Source organism: Colletotrichum gloeosporioides (genome assembly GCF_011800055.1).
Source record: "Colletotrichum gloeosporioides strain Lc1 chromosome Unknown consensus_84, whole genome shotgun sequence".
Classification (NCBI taxonomy): Eukaryota; Fungi; Ascomycota; class Sordariomycetes; order Glomerellales; family Glomerellaceae; genus Colletotrichum; species Colletotrichum gloeosporioides.
The window spans coordinates 937,771-955,901 of NW_025544729.1; the positions used below are offsets into that span (position 1 = coordinate 937,771).

The 18,131-nt window shown below is 56.1% G+C and overlaps 2 protein-coding genes across 2 annotated transcripts; one reads left to right on the forward strand and one right to left on the reverse strand.

The window, feature by feature from the left end:
* Positions 1-9,766: 9,766 nt before the first annotated feature.
* On the forward strand, positions 9,767-12,656 carry GCG54_00002338 (General transcriptional corepressor ssn6; the record flags this gene model as incomplete). Its single annotated transcript, XM_045402432.1, has 5 exons — positions 9,767-9,920; positions 9,975-10,178; positions 10,233-10,315; positions 10,367-10,639; positions 10,689-12,656. The coding sequence occupies 5 exons, from the start codon at positions 9,767-9,769 to the stop codon at positions 12,654-12,656; spliced, it is 2,682 nt and encodes an 893-aa protein (XP_045258794.1).
* Positions 12,657-15,324: 2,668 nt separating this feature from the next.
* GCG54_00002339 (uncharacterized protein) lies at positions 15,325-16,841 on the reverse strand (the record flags this gene model as incomplete). The annotated part of the gene is made up of 2 exons (XM_045402433.1): positions 15,325-16,526; positions 16,598-16,841. The coding sequence occupies 2 exons, from the start codon at positions 16,839-16,841 to the stop codon at positions 15,325-15,327; spliced, it is 1,446 nt and encodes a 481-aa protein (XP_045258795.1).
* Between the last annotated feature and the right edge of the window lie 1,290 nt (positions 16,842-18,131).

Below are 18,131 nucleotides of genomic sequence, written 5' to 3' on the forward strand. Positions count from 1 at the left end.
GTGTGTGTGCGTGTGCGGTGTGTGTTTTTATCCGCCCCGTGGCAGCCAGCGGCTGGCGGAGTGCCCGCACTGATGCCCGGGCTTCCTACCTACGGCTACGGTACCTTTTCCTCCCCGATCATGGGAGGAAAATAGATGCCGGCCCATGTAAACGAACGTCAGTCCTTCAGATCCGCCCACCAAAGGGAGACGGACGCTGTTTAGAGTTTTGGCCCTTTTTTCAATTTTGCTTCTTTCGTCTGGCACCCAACCGCCGCTTGCTTCAGGGTCCGTGTTTCATTGTGTTCTGTAGTATTCTTCAGTGTTCCTCTGGCTGCTCGCTCCCCCCTGGTGTCTACATTAGCCGTTCAACCCACACACTGTCTGCTGCTGAGGACCCAGAAATGGAGGCTGACATTTGAGGCTTACACGCCAAGTCACCAAATGCCGTACCTGAATTCCACATCTTCGATCGGGAATGCGCAATTCCAATTTCCAGCGGGACATCGAAACTCAGTGCTGGGATGCGCTGGAATGTTGTCATGAGACTGCATTTCCCATTCTTTGCCATTCACTGCGTGCCTCTCACCCGTCGATGAGATAGATCTGATGGGACCAAAACCTCCACCTCTGTGTCAGCGATTTAGAGTTGCGGGTCTCGAAAACCGAGGAACGTCGAACCGTCGATCTTCGGGACCCATGCGTGTGTCAAAAGAAAGTGAATTTTAGAAAAGGTACGGGTAAAATGATAAAGGGCCAACGTGCGTGGGTGAGTGACGGGGACTTGCCTTTCCCTCTCCTAATCCTACCCTTCCCTTCGACTCTGAGGGCGAAGGAGGGTGTCAAGCAACATGAGGTAAGAGTGTTTGAAGGGGCGCACGGTAATCCGGAAAATGCATGGCGGTCAAGTTCTGGTCAGATCAAACGAGACGAAAGGGGGCCACGGAGAACGTGAACCGAAAATGAGAAAGCAAGAACAAGAACCCAAAAAAAGTGATCATCATCGATATCACTCGTATGGCATTCCTTGAAGCCTAATCGGTCTCTTCATCAACCATCTTTCCCCCTCCTGCGGGTTTACCTGTATCCCACTACACATCTCGTCTCACCATTTTAAGCTCTGCCATGATGGGCGCCGCCTTACCTAGAAGATGGCGCGCAAGGCGAATGGACCAAAGTCTGCCCAGACAACGTTATGCGATCACTGGACGATTAATGCTTTACCTCCGACCTTCCATGGATGGGAAAAGGGTGCGGGAGGATGCTTCCCCCGGGATCTTGGGATGCGTGCATGTGGTGCTGGATGATGGATGGCGACATGGATTTCATCAGTCTTGTTCATCCAGGCCCCCCTCCTCCCACCTTTCAAACCCCCGGATGACGGGCGATGTAGAAGATGGGCGCGCGACGGCGGGAAACTCTGAACATGACGCATGAACCTCGGGGGCCCTCCCCTCTGCATGACACGGCCGTGGGAAAGGGTAAATAGGTCAAGGAACCCTTGATCGTCCCGTCTCCGTCTGCTTCTCCAAAAGTGTATTGCGTTCTTCCTCAAATCAACCCAACGTCTTCTTGCGTCCCTTCTTTTGGCTGGCTGTTGTAGCAAGCGAGCCGATTGTGCCTGTGTGGTGGGTGTTGTATGATGCGTGTGTGTGTGTGTGTGTGTGTGTGTGTGTGTGTGTGTGTGTGTGTGGTGTCTTTGGTCAATGCATGCATGTAATGTACACGCACCAACGCACGCTCACACACACTCTCTCTCTACGAGTCTCGACACAAGCAATTACGTATGCTTTAGAGGGAACGGAGCGAACGGGAAAGGCGGTTCTCACGAGTCGCTCACTGCCGCTCCTCCAACGCTGATTGGCTTGAACAATCAATCACTTTACAGATCATATCTCTAGTCGTGTGGTGTATTCCGGAAAAACCATGGAAGCCGGAGATGACAGCAGCCTGATTGGACGCTACGCCATCGAATGGGGCGACGTGGTTGGGGAGAAGCAACCGGACGCGTCAAAACGCCCAGAATTTGGGCACCTGGAATCTCGGGCCAATAGTCTGGAACATCTCAATCACGTCGACGGCATGCGCCGATCTCTGGGTACGTACAACGTAGCGGCGGCATGGCGTAGCGTTGCCTTAGGCGAGAGTGGAGCACTGGAGAGGAGGCGGCTTGTGGCTTGGGTGAGGGAAAAGGGAAAGGGCCGGGCAGGAAAAGAAGGAAAAAAATTAGGGAAAAAAAGGTTTCTGCCGATGTAGCGGTAGCCGGCCGAGCCAATCACAGCTGGGACGTGATATTGCCGGGTTCACACAGGTTTTGGCGTGCGGACATGGGCGTGAGAGGGGATGACGAGGGAATGGATGGGCCCCACAATCAGCACGCCTTATTCAGCAGGTGCTTAACGTTCCTCAGAACCGACGGGGCACTGGACATCTGGGAGGTGACCCTGTTTGCGCGTGTGTGTTGTGTTGTGTTGGTTGCCTTGAGATTCAGGGTCGCCAGCGGTGCGGTCAGTGCGGCGTGGTATCTGGCGATGTTCCCATTGCCGGTTAATGATACGGTTCATCACGGCTCTGATAGGTGGCCCCTACTTGATGCGGAGGGAACGAGGGGGGAGCCACTGAGCATCTCCGACGAGATGAAAAAAAAAGAACACGACAAGAAGAAAAGAAAGGCACCGTCGGGCAGGCTTGGCTTGGCTTGGCTTTTGGGGCCCGCCGCCCGCGTTGATGATGATGACTTGGCTTTGGCTGAGTCGGCTTCCCCGTGGCGCGTGCAGCCCCTTGCGCCTGTGGCTCGTGAGCTGCGTTGAGGTGTGGATGGGCCGCTGCCAGGCTTGGGCTGGGCTGCATCATCTGTCTCACCTTGCAATTCGCTCCCATGTTCCACAGCCCTCGCAGGAATGTGGAATGTGCGCCCGCGCAGCCAAGAATGGTTCATTTGCAGGCGAAGGCACCGGCATGTCTGGCTTAGTTGAGGATGGCCCAGGAAAAAGAAACCGCTGCGGCAGCATTGCTTGGGAACCAATCCGTCTTGGCCAGAACCCAGGTTTAAATAGCATCTCCGTACGTGCTGCACACCGGACAAGGAGACGAAGAAGAAGCATACCCAACGCCAAGACATGGACATCGTGGCAGCGGTGTCGTGCGATGGCTTGATGCGGCGGCGGGATGCGGGTGTTTGAGATGCCCGCGCTTTGCGCCCAGCCCAGCGATTCGATCTGCAAGTATCCATGCGGGAGTTCCTTTTTCTGTCCGCTCGCTGGCGCCGGCAGCCAACAAGTGCCATCCTTCTATGCCCTTCAAGAGGAGGTGGGAGACGAAAGCGACGGCCTGGATGTCGCGACAAACACGTATGCCGTACGTCTTGTCTCGGACCGGGAAGACCAGTCCAACCTTGACGACGTGGGAGATGGGACGGTTTGCGATGGGGGCCACGGCCGTCGGGGATAGGCTCGCCTCTTTGGAGACAAGCTCACGTGTGATGGTTGCCGACAGGACCGAGTCGTCCCCAGTTGTTCCAGTCCCCGCCGTTTCCTTTCACCGCATGACGGGCCCTGGCGAGCGTTGAGACTTACGTACATGATGGGGGAAGGGCTGGGCTAGGTATCCGTAGACATCGTGGCCGGAGGGCGGCACCAGCCAAGCCCTTCCCTGAGTGGGCTTGGTCTGTGGACTGCGCTCCTCTCAAAGAGTTGAGGCAAAAAAAAAAAGGAGATGATGTCCTGAGCCTGGGTCCTGGGTCCTGGGTCCTGGCGCATGGGGTTTCCGAGCGACGACGGCGCAGCAGCAGCAGGCAGCCCGAAAGAGGAACCTGGCACCGGGAGGGAGGACAAGGAGAATTTTTGAACTTGTCGATTTTTATTATCCGCTTGCTCGGACGACGGACGACGAGTGTGATTCGGGGAATCGGGGCAGACAAGGTGGGCGGCAGCAGCCAATCTGGCGAAGAGGGGAGCTGGTGGAGGATTCAAGCAATATTGCCCGTCCTTATTAATATGGAGGGATCGCATCGCCCGCAAGGCACCACTTGACCACGAGGACCCAGGCTTGGATCAGCCTCCTAAGGTACGGATACTCTGTAGGTAGGTGGTGGAGGTCGGCTGGTGATGTGTTTTGTGTATCCGTAATCGTCGCACTCTGAACGTGTCGTGGTGCGTACCGAGTGTAGCGGTTGACTTGACTTGTTGCGACGGCGAAAGCGAAACGACGACGGCGATGCTGATCATGATGCGAAGCGAGCACCAGAACGTGCCATTGCTTCCGTTCTTCAGTCAGCGAAGGGAACCAAAAACAACAGCCACGCACAGTCGGGAGCCAATAACGTTAGGTTTCCCTCTTGTTCGTTTCCAACCCGATCCCGCAAAGGGGACGCAGGGGGCTTTAGAGCCGGACGGTAGGTAAGGTGCGCAACAGTTGTGGGGAGGGAGCGGACGACCTTGCCTTAGGTAAGCGCGGTACGTTCTTCAATACGCAGTGGGTTGTCGTGTCTGAGATAATCTCAGCAGGCACCAGGACCAGGACGGGAAGCGCTCTCTGCTCCGTGCTGCGGCGCGGACACACAGGACAAAGTCAGAAAATACCCGGGCTGCCGGGGAGGGGCCGCTTGTACGCGTTGGGAAGAGGCACAGAAGACTTGTTCAGGACGAGGGCGATGGAAACATGGATGGACCCAGGCGGTGCCACTTGACCCCGAAAAGGCTCTCCCCGTCCCACAGACTTTTTGATACCACACCATAACTGACGCCAAGGAGTCAGATCAGCCTGCACCGTGGCACCGTGGCACGTCAGGTTCGACAACTTGGCGGATGGCAGGTTCGAGGCGCTGCTGTGGTCGCTAAGGTGGCCGTAGTGTAGGTACGGATACAGCGCAGTGCAGCACGCCTGCTGCTTGTCTCTCTCACGAGTCACCTCTGCGAGTACCTTACGCCGTACACTGACACTGCTCGCTCGCACTTATCTCTCAACCCGGGGCGGAAAGTAAAGTGCCTCATCACTTACGACCAACGGTACCGAATATGCACGCCGACAAACCTACCCTACGTACCCGCCCGGGACCTTTCCCAGGAGCCGTGCACTCTCTCATCTCCCGTTTTCTGTCCATCACCACCCTCTTGAGCTGCCCTTACCCTCCCATTCATTTCACCTCCACCCTCAGCATCATCAGAACAGATCGGGCATCCCATCCTGTTCATTACTCATCCTGACGATGCAGATACAGCGCCCCATCACCATTCATTCTCGGCCGCTCTCCCATCCTCCGCCTCCCTCTCCCGGAAACCCGTCGCGCTTCCACCGACTCTCACCTTGACACCTCGGTATCCTCGTACCCCCCCAAACGGCCTGCATATGCGAGAGATGGCTGCATCCCTCCTCCGCCGCCCACACGCACATCCAACATACCTTACCTTGCGCTACCGGTACGTATCTGCTGTACCGCGCTGGGCACGCACACAATCTTTACTTCGTCCAAGCCAAGGACTGGGGGAACGGCAGGCACCCCCGCCACACAGAGAGAGACAGACGCACGACGACGGCCACGCCCTCCCACGCCCCTCCACCCCGTCGATGCTGCTGTTCATCACTCGCAATTTATTTCTTCACACCTCGGACCCCTGAAGGTACGCCCCCTCCTCGTTTTCATTCCTCACCTCAGGCCTCACCTCCAGTCCCAACCGTGAAGGCCAAGACTCCAGCTTTTCGCTGCGTGTGTCTCCCCTCCCACCCATGATCCCCTTCCCCAGCCGGGTGGTTGGCGGCGACGGCGGCGGCCACCGAGGCAATCATGACTTGAACGCTGGCGGGAAATAAAAGACAGGCACATCGATACGCCGCCGGTAAAGGGAAACCAATCCGGCTGTCAGCAGCCATCCGAGGGTCAACAGCCGCCGCACTACACCTCCTGACGATAGCGTCGTGTCGGAGGACTCTATAAACCGGGCCTGAAACCTCGATGCCCGCGATTTTCGCAGATTTCGGGCCAGCCGAGCTTATTCAAGTGAAGAAAGGCAAGGTTCGTTCGTTGCGACAGAGGGCCGAATTAACAGTCCCTTTCAGACATCAAGCGGTACCTGCTACAAGGAAGCGAAGCCGATGAACCACCTCCAAGCCCATCCCATCCCGATCATCAGGTGCTGAAACCGAAGATCATAACCGGGGAAGGGGGCCGACGAGGAAAGACAACACCACCCCAGAGACAGAGACGGTGACGGAGGCGGCCAGGCGCCTGTCTCCAAACCTACGGCATACACTGTATGTACCTACTGCGTAATGATGGTGGTGGGAAGGGGAAGCTCGGAGAGTTGGGGAGGGCGGTGGGAGGGTAATCAACCTCCCAATGCAATAACGGAGCTAACTGACTAGCGGGCAGTTGCGGCACGGATGAAGTCACATCGGTGTTCTGGATGGATGGATGCAGTGGTGCAGCGATGACATGAACCAAACTCAAAGTTCGTCCTTTCTTGGAGGTCGGGTCGTTGGTTTTGGTTCTGGCATGTCTTCGACGGTGCGATCCACCACCACCTGGCACACCCTTCCACCCCCGATCAGGATCTTGGGCTCGGGGGGGACCAGCCTGGTTGGTGCTGGTGCATGCACCAAATCTGCCCGCCCTGGACACCGTCCAGCCCAGCCCAGCCCGCCAACCCAGAGTCGATTCCCAGGTTCGTTAGTGAGGAGAGCCCAGTCAGCCAGGCGCGGGCAACGGGCAGATAGCCGTCGACACGCTGGCCTAGCACTCGTTGGAGGCTCAGGTCGGGTGAGACTTGGGACTGCGAGGGTGACGCCGGCCTGTACCTCGACTCAATCTCAGGGACATTTCCCGGGGGAAAGGACCCAGAACAGCAGCTTGTCCCCTCGGTGAACATTAACCTACCCGACCTGAACGCTGAGGTGACAACCCAACAGCACCTCAGCGACACGTGGGGTTTGCCGAAATGCAGTTTAGCGGCGGCGGCGGCAGTACCTAGCAGCTCAAGCGCAGCGCTGTTGATTTCTCGGGCTGAGGTGACTGATTATTTTTAATTCGGCCTCTGATCCCTTGGGCTATTGACGGCTGTTTCGATCCATTCCTAACGAACCTGTCAATCTTTTAGTTGATCTTCTTTTGTTTATTTTAGGGAACCCGGAGGACGAGCGTCGACAGCAAGTTCGGATTTGGATACAGATGGTATTTAATTCGGAGCATAATTATCTGGCAATGTGCACCTTCCCGATCTGACAGATCGATGCAATTCGGAAAGATTTTCAGGCATCTGACATGACTGTATCACGAAAGAGGCGGTTACTTTGCATCGGCCGCTGACGCTGGAAAAAAAAGAAAAAAAAGGGCACTCTCTGCCCATTTCGCCGCATTGGCCGCGATGATGCTACCGCTGTTCCATTGTCTGTATCCGTTTCGTGCCGTGGGTGCCGTTCTTCAATCATCTCAGGCACACAAGATCTGCCTAAGGCATGTCTCTGTTCGAATCGTGACCCATACCCTCGGTGAGTTTCCGCCGCGGAAACCAAGAGACTGGCATGGGCGACGCGATGCGATGCGATGCGACACGGCTGTTCTTTTTGTTTCAAACCGGCTGAGGATGGAAGGAAATGCCCGCGTCTGGGTGCTGGCCAAGGAAGCATTCCCTCGTAGATCATTCATCATGTGCTTTGTCTGGGCGTGCTGGCAACGTCGTCCCCTATTTTATCGTGCCGGGTCCGTCAGCTATCACAACGTGCGCCACCGCTTAATCGATATGGACATGCACACGTTGCAGCAGAACGTCAGCGAGTTGAAGGGGGCCGCCGCCCAGAACAAGGCGAATCGAGGATCGCGAAGCCCAGACTGAGGCTGCATCACGTTGCGCGACATCCTGCTGCGCTGCTTCGACTAGAGCGATTGACGGCACTTTTTTCCAACACCTCCTCGGACATTGTCGGATTAATCACCAGATTCGCGATGCACGACTCGCAAGTGCGGGTGATGAGCGAGATTCTCTTTGGAGACTTGCTGGGGGAACCAGCAACCTGCGACAAGGGGAAAAGAAGCTTCGGGGGCCCACTTTCAGCAGCAACACGAAATAAATAAATAAATGGAGAGGTCCCGCGGCGGCGTAAGACAAGGTAGCAATCACGCATTTGGCGACTGACAGGGCGGGAGGAAGGTTCACAGCGGCGGTGGTGGTGACGGATAGCCTGCAGAGGGGAGGAGGCTGAGAGAAAAAGGGCGAGAGAAACAGACGCAGCAGACGCGCCCCCGACGACGACAGGACTCGACTCGCCAGCGATGCGATGCGATGCGCAACGCAGGCCGGCAAAGCAATCAAAGAAGATGGAGACCCGTCTGCAGTGCGTGTTTCGCTAGCCTCCCAGAGGCTCATCCACAATCCCCATCTCCCTAACCGCAGGTTTCCGCAAGTGAAGTCGTGGTCTCCATCAGCCAAGGCACTCTGTGGTTGTAAATCCTTGCCCTTTCGCAACCCATTTCGGAGCAGCTGGAGGAGCCAGCCAAGCACACACATGGGCCATGGGTCCGTCGGTCCCCTCCCAGCGGGCGCCTTGGGCGGGATGGGTGAGGGGAGGCGAATTGCCTTCAGTGGGAGTGCCCGCCACCCGCCTCCATGAATCTGCACCTGGGTGCCGTGCCTGGCCTGGGTCGGCGTGGGAGGGGGGTAAGGTAGTGTATCCGTAGGCGCAGGTCTGCCCCCGGGCGGTGGGCGCGCGACTCTGAGGCGGCTGCGCGATGCGCTGCGCTGCGGTGCGCGTGGGTTAGATGATGGTCCCAGGTCCAACGGAGCGAGGATGACGGCCGAGGGCGTGGCACTTCGGCTCCAGCCAAGATATCCGCAAGTGACGGGAGGTCAGGCCAGGTCAGGTTAAGCAAGCAAACCAGCCCAGAAAAGGGTACGTACTGCGTATCCGTAGTGAGGGAAGGTAAAAAAGGCAAAGGTAAGGTAAGAGAGTGCGTGCTAAGCTCGAACTAGCTGTAAAAAGCCTGGAGGCTTTTAGATGAGATGGTTCAGGGTACGTACCGCTACCGCTGCCGCGACGGCGACCTTAGCTCCCCCCTCTCCTGGCCCCCCCTCCCCACATCTGCCACCCCCAGCTAAATAAAAAAGCGTGCCACACGCCCCGTCGTATCGTTTCGCTGGGAAAAGGGACCCGTGGCGTGCATTTAGTGGGAGAAAGGAACGGAAGGAACAAAGGGTACGTCCCCCGGTACGTACTCCCTCCTTGCTGCCCGTTCACTCGTGGGTAAGGTGAGTTTGGCACAGAATGATGGAACCTACCTTAGGAACCTCTCGCAGCCTCCCAACTTCCCCTTCTCGTTTTCTTCCCCCATCCCCAACTTCCCACAGAGCTGTATCGGGGCCGCTTCGATCGATCGCCTTCGGGTCTCGTATCCCTTCCTTTTCCCAACATCATCATTGCGATTCACCAAAGGGCCTTGCATCCCTTTCGTAAACCGCATCTCGTTTATTTTTTGTTTGATTCAGCAGCTTCATCGTGTCGTTGCTTCTAACTTTCGCCCCCCAACCTCCAGGTTGACGGGTCGCCATCCACAACCACCACAATCTGGTCGGACCATCGCGACAACCCCTTTCAACTTCCCGCCTCTTCGGTGACGCGAACCTCGGGTATTCGTAGCGGTTTCCATCTTTGGTTAAAAGTTAATTTCTTGGTTTCTCCGTAACCCTCAACTTCTGGTTCCTGCCACATCGTCGCCTTTGCGCGGTCAACAGGCAGGCAATCCATTGAGGCAGACCCGCAGCTGGCCGCGCAAGTCAACTTTCCTCCTCCCCAAGATAGAATGGCCAACCACCATCCCTCCCCGACGATGGCCATGCAGCCTCAGCAGCATGGCCCTCCTGGGCCTCCTCCGCCCCCGAGCCTGCAGCATGGCCAGAATTATGCGCCGTCGCGCCAGATTCTCCTCATGAACGAGGCCGTTTGGATGCAGATTGGTAGGTAACTCGCGACAACTGACGCGCATCACCCTCGCTGACAATTGACTACAGGTAGCTTCGCTGAGCTGCTCGGCAACCTCGACGAGGCCATGAAGGCCTACGATCGTGCGTTGCAGGCGAACCCGCAATCCGTAGCTGCCATGAACGCCATCAGCTTGATCCTGCGCACACGCGAGGAGTTCAACAAGGCCGTCGACTACTTGCAGGCGATCCTCAAGATTGACAACACCAATGGTGAAGCCTGGGGCAGTCTAGGTATGTGACGCGCGCGACTGAACCTCTCGCGGTGGCGACGCTAACAATTCATAGGCCACTGCTACCTTATGATGGACGATCTGCAGCAAGCTTACGCTGCCTACCAGTCTGCTCTCGTCAACTTGAGGAGCCCTAGGGTATGTTGCGCTGTATAAGTCTTGAAGTAACTGGTGCTAATTTTGATCCAGGAGCCCAAGTTGTGGTATGGCATTGGTATTCTCTACGACCGATATGGCTCTCTCGAGCACGCCGAGGAGGCCTTCTCCCAAGTCATGCAGATGCAGCCCGATTTCGAGAAGGCAAACGAAATCTACTTCCGTCTCGGTATAATATACAAGCAACAGCAGAAGTTTGGTCAGAGTTTGGAATGCTTCAAGTACATTGTCAACTCCCCGCCGCCTCCCCTGACCGAGGAGGATATCTGGTTCCAGATTGGACACGTCCACGAACAGCAGAAAGACGTAAGTCCTTCAATCCCAGGCCGATGAAAGCTTTTACTGACCTCCACAGTATGATAGCGCCAAGGCTGCTTACCAGCGGGTCCTCGAGCGCGATCCCAGTCACGCAAAGGTCCTGCAGCAGCTCGGATGGCTTCACCACCAGCAGAGCAGCAGTTTCCAGAGCCAAGAGCGCGCCATTGAGTTCTTGGAGAAATCTGTCGCTGCTGACCAAGGCGACGCGCAAAGTTGGTACCTGCTCGGTCGGTGCTACATGTCCCAGCAAAAGTACCCCAAGGCGTATGAGGCGTACCAACAAGCCGTCTATCGTGATGGGCGCAACCCCACGTTCTGGTGCTCTATCGGTGTTCTCTACTACCAGATCAACCAGTACCGTGATGCGCTTGACGCCTACTCTCGCGCCATCCGCCTCAACCCCTTCATCTCTGAGGTGTGGTACGACTTGGGTACTCTGTACGAGTCCTGCAACAACCAAATTAGTGACGCTCTGGATGCATACCAGCGCGCTGCAGAGCTGGACCCCCAGAACCCTCACATCAAGGCGCGACTCCAGCTGCTTAGGAACGGCGGCGCCAACGGTGGGCAGCCCCCTTCCGCCCCTCAGCCGGCCGACGTTCACCCGCAGGCCTACCAAGTCGGTCCCCCGGCTCCTCAATGGGGAAGCTCTGCTCCCAGCGGAGGCCAGCAGCAAGGACAGCAGCCGCCTCCGCCTCCCGGACCCAACGGTCCCGGCCCTAACGGTTGGGGCAGACTCGCGGATATCAACCCCCCTCCGCAGCCCCCCAACCCTTACGAGCAGCGCGGTGAGCCATTCCGTGGCCCCGCGCCTCCCATGCCGCGCCAGCCTAGCCCGAGACAGGAGCAGCAGCAGCAACAGCACGGCGGTCGCCCGCCCTACCCCGAGTCGATTCGCCGGGGCCCGACCCCCCCTCCTCCCTCCCACTACCAGTCGGGCCCGCCGCAGCAGTCTCAGCAGGGCCACCAAGCCCCTCCCACCTCGGCGCCTCGTATTCCCAACCCCAACTACTCTCAGCCGTCGTCTGCTCAGATGCCTCCCATGCAGACCGGCCCTCCGAACGGCCCTCCGGGCCCGCCTTCTCAGTTCCGCGGCACCAACAGCCCCCGCCCCGGTGAGAGACCCATGCACGACAACCGCATGCCGTCCCCCAAGTCTGCGTACCCTCAACACCAGGCGCCCCCACCTCCGCCTTACGGACACCACCCTGACGGCCCCACACCCGGTCCCATGGAGGGGGCACACCCGCCTCCCCCTCCTCCGGGCGCGATCCCTGCGGACTCTGCCGCCCGCAGCGAGCATGATCGCCCGTCTTCCGTTGGACCCAAGCGCATGCGCGAGTGGGAAGAGGACTCTGCTCACAAGCGGCCTGCCAATGACGAGAACCGCGCCAGACTGGACGACGTTCGTCCTAGACGTCCGTCTACCCCTCCCGGCTCTCGCGACCTGTACCGTCGCAACTCATCGGAGGCTCGCCGCTTTGAGGACCAACGTCGCGCCGAGGACCAGCGCAGGGCTGATGACCAAAGGAGGGCGGATGACATCCGCAGGGGCGAGGAGCAGCGCAACGCCAACGACGGCTATCACCCGTCGGAGGCTGCGCACCACCAGCCGAGCCACCCCATGCCCTCTAACCACCTCCCACCCATGCAGTCGGCCGCTGCGCCGATGCAGAACATTCTCCATGATGGTGGCGCCCAGAACGGCCCGTCCGGACCTCCCTCCGGTCCCGCCCCGGGTGTCAAGGAGTACCCTGCTGAGGAGAGAGCGCCCATGGAGCACACTCCCGCGCCCCGCCCGCCTCAGCCCAGCGAGCCGGAACGCGCGGCTCGCAAGATGGACGTCGACGAGGACTATGATGACAGCGGCGAGGATGAGAAGAAGGCCGCCGTGGCCACGACCAACGGCTCGGGCCCCGCTCCGTCGTCAGGAGAGACCAAGACACCAACAAGTGCAAGCATCAACGGCATGATGGGGCCCACCCCCAAGGTTGAATCGACATAATGGATAAATAGCAGTATGACTTAGTTGTTTTCTTTGTACGCGCACATTGTGTTCACTTTTCATGTATACCATTTCGTTCTCAAATGCGCGCTGGCTCGAGAGGACCTTTCGTTGAGGAGCAAACTGGTGTGGCTGGGCAATTAGGTAGCTCATGAAAAGAATCTTAGTCCCCATCTAAACATGTTTCGAGTAACTGAATGTTGATGAATGTATATGCATGTACTGTTTGGCATTGCTCATGGCAATCATGGCGCTGCGCAATGCGGACACCGCGGCCATGGCTCCTGTTACTGTCCAAGAAGCTTGGTCTCCTTTTCCATTTCTGTACCTTAGTATATATATATTGTACCTCGACTGCCCGAGAAGCCCGCGTCAGGGGTAGCAGAGGTGTCGAGGAGGCCACGGGTGCAGACGGAGGTGCAATGTGCTTTGACTGCTTTCCCCCCAACCCCACACTGGGTGGGCTGGAAATTTCATCAGTATAAAAGTCTCATACCAAGAAATACTAGGGGCCCTGCAAGAGAAACCAATCCGGTTTTGGTCCGAACATGAGAAGTCCAGTACCTTCTTGACGCCTCCGCTTCCCTTGAAGTGGGCTTCTGAGGCGTCGGTAGCTTCGCAGTGTACTGAATCAGGGGTCTGGAATACGATGTGTTTAAGCGACAGAAGGGGGCAGACGCCGTCAACGCAATGTGTGGTACGCGTAAGTCAGACGTCGATGGGGGCCAGCTTCACAGACCTCGAGTCGAAGAGCCCCAGCGTCACCAATGGAACAGCTATCCTGTGATTCGCGAAGGACAGAAGATGTCGATCTATTGCTTTTAGCGCAGTAAGGGGCTACCAACGGCAAGGTCGATATGGCACAAACACCCGTAAAGTCGGCCTTGCGGATGGCTCTACTTTCTTGGCTGCGGATGGAGCGAATCATCCTTGTCGCCATGATCTGCGAGCTCAAGTTTGTACCGACGGTTGTGGATAAACCGAAGCACTTTGGTGGCCTGGTTCCTGGTGAATTAAAGTTGCGATTCGAAATGGACAAGAATTGGGATGCGATAAACACCAGACTCGGGAGGCACTAGACGACGGCGATGGAGGACAGCAACTGTGACATCGCCGTGGCCTTCTCGACGCCTCTGCCGCCCTTGAGGCGGGCTTATCTGGCACTAACAAAAACGATGGCCACGGTGTCAGCATTGCGCAGCGCCGTGAGTTTCATAAGCAATCCCTTGAAATGCCAAATAGCACACATATGTTCACAAATAAGCTACACCAGATAGAAAGCCTGACGAGATCCCTGGGCTGGGAGGAGGGAACGTTACCTAGAGCTGTTATCAATATTCGAAGATACAAAGGCAAAGGGGGGCTTCTGCCTCTAGATGAGGTTGTTATTGTAATGTCTTTCCTTCCCAGGTGACTCTCAGGAAGTCGAGGAAGCCCCGGCTCGGGCCCCATGGCTGGTCATCGATAAACTTGCAACTTCTTAGGCGATAAACAATGGACAACGACGGACGCGGGAGACGCCGGACGACGACGGCGGTAGCTAGAGACGTTCTTGTTGGTCCAGACGCAAGGTCAACAATAAGTGGTTCAGCATATCTATCAAGTCCACGAAGCAATTTGTTCCGTGTCTTCTAACACCACCTAGGAAGGTAACACAGCAAGAATGGCGTTGGTTGTGTCGAACTCACATTAGCATATTGCGTTAACAGCGTCCGCCCCCCTTTCCCCTGCTTATACAAAATCGTATTCCAGACCCCTGATTCACCGTGAAGCTACCGACGTCCGCCTAGGGGGAAGCGGAGGCGTCGAGAAGGCCACGAGACAGAGGTGCTTTGAATTCCTCCCCCTCCCTTAGAGTGGTCGCGATAATCTGTTGGCAGGTACACCTTCTTCTCGCCAGGGAAGTTGGGAGGTCTGTCACAGCCGCAATAACGTGGGAACATAAACCTTCTTCTCTCTAAGGACGTTTGGAGATCTGCCGCAACCGTGAACGTGGGAGCGTCTACACAACGTCTGTTTAGTCCCCTTTCACTAGGTTCATTTTCACCTACTCAATTCGCCTTTTCGCCCCAAGTTAGTATAAAATGGCATAAGTCAACCTAGAAACAAACGCAATCCTTCTTGGACTCTATGCTGCGAGGGCACTGAATATTTGACCTCGCTGCTCTCGGCATCGCTGAAGTCAACAGAACTGGAAGCTCAACTTCATGCCACAACAGTCGTGCAGGACAGCAACGACAATCCTCGCAGATCATAATCTCAGCATGCAAATTCACTGTCAAAGGTAGCCCTGAGGCCTGCACACAAAAGTGCTATCTACTGTTTTTTTTGCTATCTACGAAAACTATCTGATGACAGGCCTGATGCTCTGTACTATCTTTTTTTTGTTTCATCCATAAGCCCTGATTAGTTCCCCTAGTTTTGTCCTCGCGTGATTGATGACCTGAAAAGCCGTTTGAAAACAATCTGGAAGGCTGATCATGCTGCAAATGTCAAGCGTGTGCGTTGTCGCTTGACCTCCGATAATGATAAAATACTCCGTATCCGAATGCCCTACCGTGCCGTGTAAGACATGTAAGGCCCCAATTCCGTCGTTTTGAAATTCCCTCTGTCACATCCCACTTTCTGTCCCTCTGAAATCGAAGGCATCTTGGCTCGGTCCCAAGTCTCAACCCACGACGGCAAACTCATCCACAACATCGTCCTCAGCATCATCCTCGTTCGTGTCAAGCTCGCCCTTCAGATGGTAGACATTGTACTCCGGGAGAGTAGGGGGGTGCTCCGCTGCCTGAAGTTGGCTCGGGAACACTGGCACAAGACCCGGGTAGTTGGGCAACGTGTAAACGTAAGAGGATCCTTCCGTAGGCTTCCTGGTCTGAGTGAAGATGTCCTTGTTGATCCAAACGCAAGGTCGGCGATAAGCGGTCCAGCAAATTTGGCAAGTCCATGAAGCGATTTGCTCTGCAGTAGCTCCCAAGCCGACGATCTCGTTGGGCTCTATCTCGCCTGCTGTAATCGGCTGGCACTGAATTCGCTTGTTGCCAGTAGGCAGTCTCGATGTCGCAAGGGCACTGCAGACGGCGCACTTCCACTCGAAACCCTCGGGCTTGGGTCCTATCATGAGGTTCGGCCAAGTCTGCTGGATGGCGTTCCAATTTTTCAAGAACGTGACTCTCTTTGGGGACTCGGCATTGTTGTACTTGGTTCGGGGAATGAGGCGGACGGCCTGCTCCATGTGGTTCCAGACGACATTCTTGACATCGACGTTGAGCGAGCGCGCGAGGAAAGGAGGAGGGCTCTGGTAGCGACGGTTGTGAATGAACTGGAGCATTCTCGTTGCCATGATCCATGAATCGTTGTAGCTGATGTCTCCTCCCACATTTCTGTGGTAATGATCGGTTGGCAGCTGGATATTGCGCCGGGAGAACGTCTCGCTGTTCTGGACATTCACCGAAACCCACTTGCTGGTCGTCTCATCGTGCCATGCGGCGGTGACAGCAAAGGAGTGAAGCTCGTCAGAGTTGTCCCAAGCGCCATGGTGAGGACCTCGGTACCAAGGGGTGGCATGCGGCTTGCCGTCGTCCATGGATTGAATAGACATGACCAGAGGCGTGTCGATCGGGGGCGCTGGGTTCAACTGGTCGAGAGAGTAGCAGAGATTCCAGCTCGTGTCTCCAGTGACTGGCACCTTGACCTTGAAGATGCGACGACCTCCAGCTTGTGATACGCGCGAACGAGTGCGGAACACTGACATCTCGAGTCCTTCGCAGGTGATGTGGTAACAATTCCAGCCATGACTCTGGCCATGAGCCTCCTCGGCTCTTAGTCCGTGGAGCTGTCCAACATCGACGTCTGCCTTGCGAATGGCAACTGCGCAGCTGTTAGCATTTTTTGGTCACAAAGTGACCACTTGACTATGGCCAAAAGCCCGCAAAACTCACCTTTCTGAAGTTCGCCATCGTTGTTCATCAGCTGGCAGAGGACGTAGCCCTCCATGTCCGGGGCGTCGCACATTAAGTAACCGATCCGGCCCTTGTCGACGTCACCCTCGATACGGTTGCCCTTCTGGTCCTTCATGATGACTTTGGTGTCCCTGTTGACTGTGACCGCTCGCATTTCCTCAGGACGAATGACCCGGCCGTTCGGGAAGGAGTGGCCTTGGGGTACCGACGTTACGGGCGCCATCGTGAGGTGCTCGCTGTGGTGGCCTTCCTAGGTGGTGCTTGGAAGAGGAAAGTATGGCTAGGAAAGTAGGAGAAGGGGAAGGTGGTCGAAAGCCGAATGTGCTAGAAGGTGCAGAGGTAAAGGTAGGCTTCCTTTGCCTCTAGGGGAGATGAATATTGTGATGTCTTCCCTTCCCAGGTGATGTTGAAGAAGAAAGATTGGGACGGGAGAGGAGAGAAAGCTTTCCGAAGAGTGGGATGAGAGAAGAAGGGTGGGATGGAAAAGTTCGAAGGAGGGCAGGGTTTCTAAAGGCACAATTTGGTGCTGCCTGAGGTGGGAGGTGTAGAAGGTGAAGGCGGCCTTCAGCTCCTGAGATGAGGTGAGCCGAAACTGCTGCAGTGAATGTGAGGTGAGAATTTTGTGGTGTGTGAGCCAGAACAAAGCGACAAGACAGGAGAGAGTGCCCATTCCAAAATGCTGCAGTGAAATGAAGCCCCAGGGCCTTGGGGCCCTCAAAGAAACTGGCTGGGGCTCGAAAGGGGAGAGAACTGCTCCAAAATAGGTAGACTGGAGGTCTCACCTATCTCGATGGACTTGGGCCTTTGAAGAGGAAGGCTTTGGGTGCTCTAAAAGAAGCTTGTAGATACAAGTCTCTACAGCCACCTCTGTAGAGATCTTTAGGGGTCTATGCAAGACCTAATTCCATTATGCTAGGTTCGAAGGATACTTGAGTATTGGATATGACGGCAAATACAATGATGACAGAGAAGACGACGGCAGAGACGACGACGGCAGAGACGACAGCAGAGCTGCAGAGAATACAGTTACCATGGCGCATTCAGACAAATGTCTCCTAATGCGATCTTCAGCTGGTGGCTTTTCCAAACGTTCTACCAGTTTCAGGACGTGATGGTATGTTTTTCTACCGAGACACAACCTTGATTCCCCATCTGTGAATCAGCGAGAGAAATACCATGGCCATATTAAGTCCACTTGCGAGTAATGTAGGGAGGCTGGGTTATTCGAGTTGCCTGTCCTGTAACGACGCCATATCCTTCTCGACCAGATTTTGCAAGGTTTTCAGATGTTCCTTTCTTCGTGGCTTCTGGGAATGCTTCAAATCGTGTTCTACATCGAGTCTGTGTTGGCCGTTCTTCGAGATACGTATCGTTAATTGGTCTTCAACTCATCCTACGTTGCATGTCACGTCGTGGGTTGCGATGTCGAAGGTCCCTGACGTCACTTATCCCTTTGCTGGGAGGAGAGGATGGACCTAGGATCGCCGGGAGGGAGGTGTGAAAGCGTTTATCC